Here is a 13,231-nt window from a genome sequence, read left to right as displayed (position 1 = left end):
ACTTATTACGCTATAACTGTTTTCACCATGTGTACACTGTAAAAAATCCAACTTTCGAAAAGTTCTACTAATCAATGTAACAAAGTAGCCTGAACAAAGACTTTTTAGTATGAGAAGTCAGTTTAGTTTTTTGTGTGAACTGAACAAAAATACTCTAAATATGTCTAATATGTCTAAAAAAAAAACTTAAAAAAATTGAGGAAACCCGTTGCCTTAAAATTATTAAGTACATAATAATTAAAAAGAAAAAAAAGTTAAGTGAACTTGACAATTCAATTAACTTATTTTTTTAATTATCATTTACTTTAAAATTTTAAGGCAAAGGGTTTCCTCAATTTTTTTAAGTTAAGTCAACTTATCACTTTTTACAGTGTAGATACTCAAATATTTGTTCACAACATATCCAAATGTTCTCCCAACAATTTTATATTGTACAATATTGCACAAGTTCCCAGCATGCATTGCAGCTTGAAAACATTTTATGTTCATTATTATTCAAATATTATCAATGTTTTAAATTTTACTGGCTTAACTTATGCTGCTGTGCTGTCAGTTAGCTCTCATGTGGATCAGAGTTCATATTTTTACTGATTTAACATTTGTTGATCCACACCATGGTTGAGAATCATGTGCTGAGGTATATGTGCATCTGATTGCAATTTGTTTAATACATTTGTCTATCAGCATAAATGTTTGCCTGTAGTTATAAGAAGCAAATACTACCCATGTTATGTAGAAGGCTTTGAAAATAAACATAAAATTAAGAGAGGATTGTTAAAAAAGATTAAGATTGCTAAATGCTAAACATCTTTGGTTGCTCTGACAGATCTTTTAACACTGACTTTTATTCATTTGATGAACTAAAGTTTTTAAGTTGTCGGTTGCGTTAGGTCAACTTTTATTTTTTTTACAGTGTAATGGACTATTACTGTTACAGTGCTGTTAACTATATCTCTGTTGACCATCAGAATGTCCAGATTTTGTAATCTGTAAACATTGGGGTAAAATCTGCTGATAGAAATTTCATCAAGCAAACGGCTCAAATATAACTCCTTATGATATTTTTGAGTTCTAACATTTACATGCAGTGATGCCTTTCTAAGAAGTTTTTGTCTAAATAGACTACATTTTGTGTTTTTTACCTTCAGCAAACGTAAAATTTTCTGTAGAAGTTCTCAATCTCCCTTAATAAAGATAAGATGTCAATTACGATGTCTGAAAGCACATTTTTCAGAATCCACATCTGTGATCCATTTTATTGTGCTGGAGGTATTTAGTGGCATAATAGTTGTCTGTGAAGAATATAAAAAAAGCGTGTATTTGTGAGGTAATGATTGTCTGAAATGATCAAATTCCACATTTAAATATAACCTGAGAGACAAAATAAACCAAACCAAAGCATTTAATGGGATATTTACAGATGTGGGTAAAAGGTTATTAGAACACATTTGGTACAGCAAAGCAAACATTTATTGGCATCAACATGATGTAACCCATGCACAGATGTCATTACGCGCCGGATGACAGCATTCCTCAGTCATTATTGTCTGGTCAGTGATCTCCATATGAACACTGGTGATGTGCGTCCACTAGACGGCGCCTGCGCACTACCTGAGCCGCTTACAGCATCTGCTGACGGTCAGATGTCCCGTGGGTTCATTATCTGTGTCAATTAATCACCCTCAATCACACCACATGCTCATGTAGGGATGAAGATATTATTCATATATTTTCCTGTTGCTTTTTATTTGTTTTTTCTCGTGCTGCCCGCTTATTGCAATATTCAGTAAAAGTAACTTTAGGATGGCCAGACATTGCATATTAGTGCATATTAACACATTAACTCACTAAACAACGCCGACAGGATTTAAAAGCACTCGCTGCCTCTATAGTCTGAACATTTCACCACTGAAAAAATCAACTACAAAAAAAAAAAAAAGGCAAGTAACACTAAATTAAACGTGAAATTGTTGAGTAGAAAGACTTTTTTTTCATTTAGTCCAATAAACTTTGTATTATTTACCACTTATTAGAACTTTTCCTTAAACTAGTCTTTTACAATGTTACTAAGCGATCCTGAAACTCTGGCACTTCTTGTTTTACTGTCCTCTTAATAAATGAACACATTTATGTATTTATTTTTATTTAAAATGGGTCATTTTTTTATCATTTAGTCTACCTATTTGGCTTTCTTCTGAAGAACACGAGAAGATATTTTAAAAACGTAGGGAACCAGACAACATTGCGCCCCATTGACTAGACATTTGTCGGTTGCATTATATTTACAGTGTACCTACATAAGAAAGTTTCTGGTAATATAAGGTAACTACATGGGGTAGGTTCAGGATTAGTACCTAGTTATTAATAACTATAATAAGTAGCCTACATGAGGAACAGGACTGCAAAATAAAGTGCTACCCATTTTTCAAACCATCCAAACAGGTTCGGAAGGACAGTAAGTGATGCAGATCTACACCTTTAATTGTCATAGTTTGGGATCTTTACGCTAAATAGAGCCAATTGGTAAAGTTTCTGCACACTCTAGTGCGCATCTGCACCACGCTGGTTTTTCCCCATTTGAAACAGCCGGGCTTGCGTCATATTTACCGATCTCGTGTTGTCTTGTTTGGTTTGGATACTTTAGGGTTACAATGTTGGGGGTCATTGGGACAGAGGTGAGCCTTTGGACTTCGCTTGGGCAGCCGCGTCTCGACGTGGCACTGTAAGTGTCGTATGTTTATTTGTTCACGCTAATGATTAACCCCAGCAGAGCTATATATATGCTTCTGTGAGGAGTGTGCATGATGTGCATTCACGCAGCGTGTCCTCCCTCCCCTCGAGCGCACTCGTGCACATGTGTGACAGTCATTGGTGCGTCCCTTAAACGTGTCACAACTTTTGATGGATTACCCCACTTCTGAGTGCTCAGGTGCGGCTCACTCCTCTCCATCCTCTCGCTAGTGCGCGTCTCTCCAAACTCTCTCAAACTCAAACGAGCAAACGCAAAGTCAATATGATCTTAGTGTCGTTCTCGTTGGAGCACCTGTGCGGGCTCGCGTCCGCGGTGCTGTCCACGCTGGTGGTGCTGAGCGCGTTTACGGTGAAGGGAACGAGCGCGGCCGCCACCGGCTGCCCGACGTGCGGCATGCCTGCGATGGAGAAGGGCGCTGAGGAGCGTTACCTGGTCGAGATAGCCAAACAGCAGATCCTGAGCAAGCTTCACCTGCGGGAGAGGCCAAACATCACGCAGACGGTGCCGCGTGCCGCGCTCATGACGGCGCTGCGCAAGCTCCACGCGGGCCGCGTCAGACAAGACGGAACGCTGGAGCTGGACAATAACGTGCCAAACTCGCGCACGAGTAACCAGGCATACGAGATCGTGAGCTTCGCTGATGTCGGTGAGTGCATCTGACTTAATAGTTTATAGAAGCATTCTTAAAACGTTCAGTGTAAACTTGTTCGTGCGCACGTCCATTTCAACACAAATCCAAATTTTTTTTGGAACGATTTATACAGAAAAACTATTCTTAAATAACAAACTGCGTTCTTAAAGGTCAAAACAAATTATATGTTAAAATATGTTATAGAGATAATTACAAACTGAAAGGTGTGTACATCTGACTAATGAATTGTTCATAAAAGCATTCTTAAAACGTTTCTGCGTTTATTGTAAATTGGTCAGCGCACACGCCCCTTAAATATTGGTTTTACTAGGCAGAAAGCATATTCAGATCCGGTTTCTTCAACTATGAAAATACTCAAATGAATGGTTTAAGAACGATTTACACTGTTCAAATCCGGTTTCTTCGATGATTAACTGGTTTTTCAAGGTCAGAACAAACTATAGTCTGTGCTAAACAATGTTATATACATATTTACAAACTAAAAGGTGGGTACATCTGACTCTTTGTGCATCTAAATCGTTCATAAAAGCATTTTTAAACGTTTGGTACCTGCACACCTCGTGCACGTGCAAATACATTAAACATTTTATATACATATCTACACACTGAAAACTGCATGTGAACTAAATATTAGAATGGTGTTCCAATCCACCTTCTTTTTTACTTAAGAGTGGGCGTGGCCATTAGTAATAGGAATGTGCTGGACTTCCGGTATTATAGCTTCTAGTTATTTTAGCTGTACAAAATCAGCGGCTATGCCGCTTGAAACTGTTTTTTGTCATCATATAATTTTAATTTATTATCATAATCATAAAACAGAATGCAGTTTGTTATTGTTATTAAAAAAATGGTCTAGAAAAAAAATTTCACTCAAAAATTACTAAATATAAAAATCAATTACAAATAAATTGAAGTGAATTAAACTTGAACTTGTGAAACATGAATACTATAACAGTGTTTTCTTATAAAATCGTTGTTTTATTTACAACTTCAAAACATATTTTTATAGCATATAAACATAAAATCTCTTACTTCCGCTTGCAAAACAAGCACTTCTTCTAAGCACCTCTGATGTCTGATTTCTCTCCAGGTGACCAGGTTTCTGACGGCACCGACACCAGTCTGTCGTTCCAGTTCCTGCAGGAGAAAGGTCACAGCGTTCTGGTGCTGCAGTCGTCGCTGTGGCTTTACGTGCGTCCAGCCGACGCACCTCATCACGGCGGTCGCGTAAACGCAGAAATCTCCCTGCCGGCGTCGAGCGGCGCTAATCGCACGCTGCTGCTCCAGAGAAGCGTGGATGTGTCTCGAGGCGGATGGCACACGTTCCCGGTCACCGGGGCCCTGCAGGCCTTTCTGGACGGCGGTCAGCGGAGTCTCCGTCTGGAGGTGCACTGCGAAGACGGCGGACGCAACCTGTGCAGTCGCGAAGCATCGGGCGAATCTTCCCATCAGCCGTTTCTAGTTGCGCAGGTGCAGTTGCGCGAAGACCCCAACAAACACGCGCTGAGTAAACGCTCGCTGCGCTGCGGCGACGACGTGAGCGTGTGCTGCAAAAAAGACTTCTACATCAAGTTCCGTGACATACAGTGGCAGGACTGGATCATAGCGCCTGAGGGCTACCATATGAACTACTGCATGGGACAGTGTCCACAGCATTTATCCGGCTCGCCCGGCATCGCCTCCTCGTTCCACGCCACCGTCTTCAGTCAGCTGAAGGCCAACGGCATCCACACGGCCGTGTCGTCTTGCTGCGTTCCCATCCAAAGACGGCCGCTCTCCATGGTCTACTTCAACTCGCAGCACACCATCGTGAAGACCGACGTCCCGGACATGATCGTCGAATCCTGCGGGTGCACATAAAGAACAATTACGTGATTTAAAGGGGTAGTTCACACAAAAATGAAAATTATCCCGTGATTTACTCACCCTAAAGGAATCCTAGGTGCATATGTGACCCTGGACCACAAAACCAGTCATAAGGGATGAAACGAGCTTTCAATATGGTTTGTTAGGATCGGACAATATTTGGCCGAGATACGATTATTTGAAAATCTGAAATCTGAGGGTGCAAAAAAATCAAAATGTTAAGAAAATCGCCTTTAAAGTTGTCCAAATTAAGTTCTTAGCAATGCATATTACTAATCAAAAATTAAGTTTTGATATATTTACGGTAGGAAATTTACTAAATATTTTCATGGAACATGATCTTTACTTAATATCCTAATGATTTTTGGCATAAAAGAAACATTGATAAATTTAACCCATACAATGCATTGTTTGCTTTTGCTACAAATATACCCCGTGCTACTTATGACTGCTTTTGTGCTCCAGGGTCACATATGACTTTCTACTTTTATTCCGAGTCCAATCGGAGTTATATTATAAAAATGGTCCTTGCTCTTCCAAGCTTTATAACGGGAGTAGGTGGGTGTTTTTGTTCAACAGTCCAAAAGAAGTGCAATAAAGTGCATCCATCCATAATAAAATGTGCCTCACACGGCTCCGGGGGGTGAATAAATGCTTCCTGCAGCGAATCGATGCGCTTTTGTAAGAAAAATATCCATATTTAAAACACTTTTCTCTCACTTTCACCGCTAATTGTCAGATGATGTAAGACGGAGGATGGATGCGCTTTATCTGACGTTGTAAAGCTTGGAAGAGCAAGGATAATTTTTTATATAACTCCGATTGGATTCGTCTGAAAGAAGAAGGTTATATACACATAGGATGGCTTGAGGGTGAGTAAATCACTGGCCAATTTTCACTAACCCTTTAACAGCACACCTATTTATCTGCTTTATCAGGAAGAGGCGAAATATACTCTAATCAAGGCTTTCTGTCTAAGCAAAGCTTATTCATTATGGGTTTTTATAGCTGTTGAAATACTCAGGGAAATCAAAGCCACTGTAAAAGCCACGCTTAGGCCTGACTCAGCACGGTTACCCAACATGACAGTAAACATTTAGATATTGCCACACGTCCCAAAAAAGGTCTGACAGCAAGGGAAAGTGGTGCATTAATATCTAATACATATTTCAGTATTTCTCTCACAATAGTTCTCAAGCTTATTTTGACTGTTTACGCTAAGCACCAGCAAATGCAACAAAATACATGTACTGGCTTTCTTTTCAAGCTGCTTATTTTCTGTTTGAGCAGATACACTTACTTTTATTTGTAATATTGATAAGTCTTATTTATATAGCGCCTTTGCAAAATAATCTACGAACAGTACAATCACCTACATTGTACGTGTTACAGGTGTATTTTTTTGCCATGTTTTGTGTTTATTTTAAGCGTTTATTCTGTCTCATTTTCTCATTTTGTTTAGTCTGAAGCACTTCCTAGGGATGCATAGTGTAGGGAATCTGCAACTGCACTTTATATGTTATTTTGCGTAGTTAGTACGAATCAAGCCATGCAAATCCGATCTACACGTGTTGTTTATTTTTGCTTTGACAAAAATGATAATGTAACTTATGGCACGATATTAAAGCTGTTCGTTAACGCTCGTTTAAGGAGCAAAAACTCACTGAGATTAATTTCTATAATTTTTTAATAAAGGAATATTTTCTTATTAGTGAGAGAGCTTGGAAATCTGTACTGTATTGTACATTGTAATTTTGCTGAATATGTGTATTTTTTTAAATAAATATTTTATCTATTACTTCATGTGTGCTTTAATGAGAGGACTTGAATAAGGACAAAGGTCATGTTAAACATCAATAAAGCAAACAACCCCTAATATTTGACATGTCCTTCTGTATCCCTTTGATGAACAAATCCAGACCGATATTACAATATTTCACCGTCTCTATGTCATACAGTCTCTTATCACTTGACAACTAATTGATCATTATCCTCAGAAAAAGGCAGTATTTCTATGAAGACAATCAATAACGTCTAAAAGGCAAAGAGCGTGTTTGCTTGGGCAAATAACTGAATTGGTTTTTATAGATGTCTATGTTTGGCGAGTAAACATCGGTGCAATTTTTCTGGCATGACTACTACAGAAAGACATAAAAAGGGTTGTTCATCATAAAAAAAAATATTTGTTTGCTTTAGCTGCAAACATGAAATGAAATATAAATATAAACAAACTCACCGAACAACACAAACTATTGCTTGTGCTACAGTCGAGGTACAGTGGCGTCCGAAATCTGACAGCGCAAGCTGGGATTATGTTCATTTCAACCTGGAAATAAAGAAAGTTTAGCATTTTGAAACAAATAAAACAAAGAAAAGTTATGATGCGAAATGAAGAAGAAATATAGGACAGCTGGTTAGATGAACTTTACACAGTTATTAAACTGAACCGAATCAACAATGAATTGACTTTAACTGAAAAACTGACTGTTTACTATTGTCCTCTTTTTAGAGCTGCTTTACAGCAGAATTGAATTTTGTGTGCATCACAGAAAAATTAATTTCCATTATTATAATTTAATTTTTTTTTAGAAACATTATTTTCTTGTTTTACACTGTAAAGCTGCTTTGACACAATCTGTATTATATAAAGTGCTATAGAAATAAAAGGGACTTGACTTGATGGTTAGACAATCTTCTTTCATTGATTGAAGCTCAAGGTGGTCTTTGGATGATCTCAGGTCCTGCTGGAGAACATGATCATCAGGTTTAGTTCATGTAGTTTCAGTGCTGCTGAGAGACATGCAACAAATACTGGGATATTCTGACATTTTAAGTTCATTTTAAACCTAAATTTCTCTCTCAAATCATGATAAAATAATTTGTAATGCAACAACTGTATTAAATCAGAAAGAGAAGCATACTAGGTCTCAGACTTTTGGACCTAACTGTACGTGAGACATAAGAGAACGATAAACTCTTTGGCAGTTCTTCTCAGGTTGTGTACAGAAGAGTTGCATTTTGTCCCTGACTGACGGTGCATGCGCCTGCATGCGTGATTTGATATGTAACTGTGACTCAGACCGTCCGTTTGTACTGATTTCATCAGGTCAAATAAGTCTTGCCACGTTGAAAAGGGTGTCACTCATTGTACTTAGTAAACACACCTACAGCAGAATGCCAGTAATATTAGTAAAACACCAAAACAGTGATGCAATAAATCAGAAAACAGAGCGATGCTTTCATCTATCAGTAAATGCTCATGAATCAACCTCAAATAAGCATTGCATGATGCCTTAAAATAAAGCAAATCAACATTATCCAATAAACTGAAGGGTTCTTAATGTAATGTAGATTGTTAAGATTTATTTAAACTCCTAGTTGCATAATTCATTACAGCCTTTCACTTCACAAATGTACAAATGTACCATGGTACTCAAAGTTTCTACATAAAAGCAAGTGGAAACAAATACGAAAACAACAGTACATTTATATATATATATATATGAAATTCTAAAAGTTTCTGAAACTCTTTGAACAAGATTATAAATTATAAATACATTTCATTAATTTATAATTATTCTAAACTACAGTAACAATAATTGTAGTGTTTTGTTTTTTGAAGCTACTCCACACTGAAAAAAAAAACAATCGGTGTAGAAACTTTTACTCAGAAATTGCTTGAGAATTATACAAACGATTTCATAGAAATGGCACGTAACACTGAATTAAATGTGAAATCTTTAAGTACAAAAATTTGAAATAGAATTGTCTTGTAATCAAATTATCTTTGTTTCATTTACAACTTTGACAATTTTTTTTAAAGTACAGTACTAAAGGTCATTTTTTGTGAGGTCATTTTTCCATGCAGGTAAACACTACAACATCATGACCTGTGTTGGGTCAAAGAAGGCTGTGTGTGTGTGTGTGTGCTCACATACGCATGCACTGAGTGAGTGTTCACAAACGCAGGAAGCAGCGGCTTTGTGCATTTAACTCAAAGACGTTTATGTTCCGGTGAAACCTACTGACTTACTGATACACTGACATACTAACCCACAGACACACTGAATTACTCTAATCCTGCCTCCATAAACACACACCCTACGCGCTGGTAATCTGCACGCAGCGTGATGTGTAAGATGTGTCCTCGTGAATGTCGTGAACCGCTCGCAGAATCGTACGGACAAACAGAACCAGGTCAGGAGACGTAGCAAGAGTAGCTTGAAACTCTCGGGTTAAAACATTCAATTACAGCAAACTAATTCATCATCATGACAGAAAAGGAAACTACCTTCCAAACTAAACTGACAACTGAAAGCCAAGACGACTGACAGTCCAGAAAAAGTGCTGAAAACTTTGATTTCTTCCCTAAAATCAGCACCTTAGAAACAAATATACAATATTTAATATATATTTGTTTTGCAATCTCACCTACAGCGACCCCAAAGAGTATTTGGACACTTCAGTCACACTTATAAATGTCTGAATGTGACTGTATGAGGTACAAATTATAACAATCAAGTGTCATTCAAAATCAACACATTTTTAAAATAAAAACATTTGACAGATAAACGTTTGTTGGGTTTTAAATACTAATTTAATAGATGAAGACAGTCAGTGCACTCTCAGAAAAAAAAAGAAAGTACAAAGTTGTCATTGGGGCGGTAAAATCTAACATTTTAGTCATTTAAAAGTTTTTCCTGAGAGTTTGTGTTTGGTTTGTTTAGTTTGTGGGTGATGTTGTTAGTTAATGTGATTCTCTACACCTGTGGTTCCTATGTTGTAAATTTGAGGAAAACTGACTTCATACATCCACTAAAAATCACCAAAACACTTTAGCCATGATGAAGAAATCTGTGCATCATTTTAAACGTGCAGATAGAAACACTTGATCTGATGAAATAATGTTCAGACATTTAGGAAAGTGACTTATTGAGACAGACACTTTTTGGAGTTGCTGTATATTTAAAAAAAAATTTGAGGTCACACGCGAAACGTTTATGTGCATGTGTGCATTCCCACAATGCAGTGCGTCAGCCACTTCAAATAACTTGTAAATCCACGAGCTGATCCTATTACTGTAGACCCCATTACCTGAAATATCCGCTCAGTTACATCACATTTAGAGCACAAGCTCCTCTCATGAGTGACAGTGACCGGCGTTCACTAGACAACATGATGTGCCGTGAACTCAAGAGTTCAAATCAGTCATTTTCCAGGATTTTCCAAAGTAAACCAAAGACATAAAAAAGTCTTCAATTCGAATGCGATTAGAATCAGACAGTGGTTCCTTTGCAACAACAAAGACTCTCTTTGGAGTTTATGACTTAATTCAACTGTTACTAGTTGTGATGTACATAATATATTTACATTTACGAGTCTGACAGATATTTTTATCCATACATTGCGTTAAAGGTATACTGTACATTTTATCAGTTCATGCATTCCCTAAGCATATATTATACAGTGGGGCAAAAAAGTATTTAGTCAGCCACCAATTGTGCAAGTTCTCCCACTTAAAAAGATGAGAGAGGCCTGTAATTTTCATCATAGGTATACCTCAACTATGAGAGACAAAATGAGAAAAACAAATCCAGAAAATCACATTGTAGGATTTTTTAAGAATTAATTGGTAAATTCCTCGGTAAAATAAGTATTTGGTCACCTACAAACAAGCAAGATTTCTGGCTCTCACAGACCTGTAACTTCTTCTTTAAGAGGCTCCTCTGTCCTCCACTCGTTACCTGTATTAATGGCATCTGTTTGAACTCGTTATCAGTATAAAAGACACCCGTCCACAACCTCAAACAGTCCAACTCCAAACTCCAGCATGGCCAAGACCAAAGAGCTGTCAAAGGACACCAGAAACACAATTGTAGACCTGCACCAGGCTGGGAAGACTGAATCTGCAATAGGTAAGCAGCTTGGTGTGAAGAAATCAACTGTGGGAGCAATTATTAGACATACAAGACCACTGATAATCTCCCTCGATCTGGGGCTCCACGCAAGATCTCACCCCGTGGGGTCAAAATGATCACAAGAACTGTGAGCAAAAATCCCAGAACCACACGGTGGACCTAGTGAATGACCTGCAGAGAGCTGGGACCAAAGTAACAAAGACTACCATCAGTAACATACTGCGCCGCCAGGGACTCAAATCCTGCAGTGCCAGACGTGTCCCCCTGCTTAAGCCAGTACATGTCCGGCCCGTCTGAAGTTTGCTAGAGAGCATTTGGATGATCCAGAAGAGGATTGGGAGAATGTCATATGGTCAGATGAAACCAAAATAGAACTTTTTGGTAAAAACTCAACTTGTCGTGTTTGGAGGAGAAAGAACACCATACCTACTGTGAAGCATGGGGGTGGAAACATCATGCTTTGGGGCTGTTTTTCTGCAAAGGGACCAGGACGACTGATCCGTGTAAACGAAAGAATGAATGGGGCCATGTATCGTGAAATTTTGAGTGAAAACCTCCTTCCATCAGCAAGGGCATTGAAGATGAAATGTGGCTGGGTCTTTCAGCATGACAATGATCCCAAACACACTGCCCGGGCAACGAAGGAGTGGCTTCGTAAGAAGCATTTCAAGGTCCTGGAGTGGCCTAGCCAGTCTCCAGATCTCAACCCCATCGAAAATCTTTGAAGTCCGTGTTGCCCAGCGACAGCCCCAAAACATTACTGCTCTAGAGGAGATCTGCATGGAGGAATGGGCCAAAATACCAGCAACAGTGTGTGAAAACCTTGTGAAGACTTACAGAAAACGTTTGACCTCTGTCATTGCCAACAAAGGGTATATAAAGTATTGAGATGAAATTTTGTTACTGACCAAATACTTATTTTCCACCATAATTTGCAAATAAATTCTTTAAAAATCCTACAATGTGATTTTCTGGATTTTTTTTCTCATTTTGTCTCTCATAGTTGAGGTATACCTCTCTCATCTTTTTAAGTGGGAGAACTTGCACAATTGGTGGCTGACTAAATACTTTTTTGCCCCACTGTATATATATGTGACCCTTGACCACAAAACCAAAATTTTCGAAATTGAGATTGAGAATAAATCAGCTTTCCATTGATGTATGGTTTGTTAGGATCGGACAATATTTGTCAGAGATGCAACTATTTGAAAATCTGGAATCTGAGGGTGCAAAAAAATCTGAATATTGAGAAAATCACCTTTAAAGTTGTTCAAATGAAGTTCTTAGCAATGCATATTACTAATCAAAAATGAAGTTTTGATATATTTACAGTAGGAAATTTACAAAATATCTTCATGGAACATGATCTTTACTTAATATCCTAATCATTTTTGGCATAAAAGAAAAATGGATAATTTTGACCCATACAATGTATTGTTGGCTATTGCTACAAATATACCTGCTGCTTATGACTGCTTTTGTGCTCCAGGGTCACATATATATATATATTCACATACAGTGCTGTGAAAAGGTTTTTGCCCCCTTCCTGTTTTTATAATTTTTTTACATACACTTAAAAGATTCAGATCATCAAGCAAATTTTAATATTACAGAAAGATAATGCAAGTAAATACAAAATGCAGTTTTCAAATGATGATTTAATTTATTAAGGGAAAAAAGCTGTCCAAACCTGCCTGGCCCTACATGAAAAATGTATTTCCCCCTCCTGTGAAATCATGAAATAACTGTGATTAAACACATTATTTTAGAAAGGCGAGTTAAATTTCACTAGCCTCACCCAGACCTGATTACTGCCAGACCTGTTGAATCAAGAAATCACTTAAATAGATCCTGTCTGACAAAGTGAAGCATGTTTAAAGAGCATCACATCATTCCGCGACTTAAGAAATTCATAAACAGATGAGAGACAAAATAGTTTACATGTATCAGTCTGGAAAGGGTTATAAAGCCATTTCTAAGGCTTTGGGAGTCCAGCAAACCACGGTCAGAGCCATTATCCACAAATGGAGAAAACTTGGAACA

The 13,231-nt window shown here is 37.8% G+C and overlaps 1 protein-coding gene across 1 annotated transcript; it reads left to right on the top strand.

The window, feature by feature from the left end:
• Positions 1-2,816: 2,816 nt before the first annotated feature.
• On the top strand, positions 2,817-7,068 carry LOC131542499 (inhibin beta B chain). Its single transcript, XM_058779254.1, has 2 exons — positions 2,817-3,398; positions 4,495-7,068. Exons 1-2 carry the CDS (start codon positions 3,014-3,016, stop codon positions 5,262-5,264), a joined length of 1,155 nt encoding a protein of 384 aa, XP_058635237.1. The 5' UTR covers positions 2,817-3,013; the 3' UTR covers positions 5,265-7,068.
• The last annotated feature ends 6,163 nt before the right edge of the window (positions 7,069-13,231 follow it).

This window comes from Onychostoma macrolepis, chromosome 06 (genome assembly GCF_012432095.1).
Source record: "Onychostoma macrolepis isolate SWU-2019 chromosome 06, ASM1243209v1, whole genome shotgun sequence".
Lineage (NCBI taxonomy): Eukaryota > Metazoa > Chordata > Actinopteri > Cypriniformes > Cyprinidae > Onychostoma > Onychostoma macrolepis.
The sequence above is the reverse complement of the archived record's forward strand: the minus strand, read 5'-3'. Positions and strand labels throughout refer to the sequence as shown.

What these genes read in the sequence shown, in the direction of transcription:
- LOC131542499 (XM_058779254.1), top strand. Translation starts at nt 3,014, where the DNA reads ATGATCTTAGTGTCGTTCTCGTTGGAGCACCTGTGCGGGCTCGCGTCC. An exon ending in CGTGAGCTTCGCTGATGTCG is followed by an intron (nt 3,399 to 4,494) that starts GTGAGTGCATCT and finishes ATTTCTCTCCAG; the next exon opens with GTGACCAGGTTTCTGACGGC.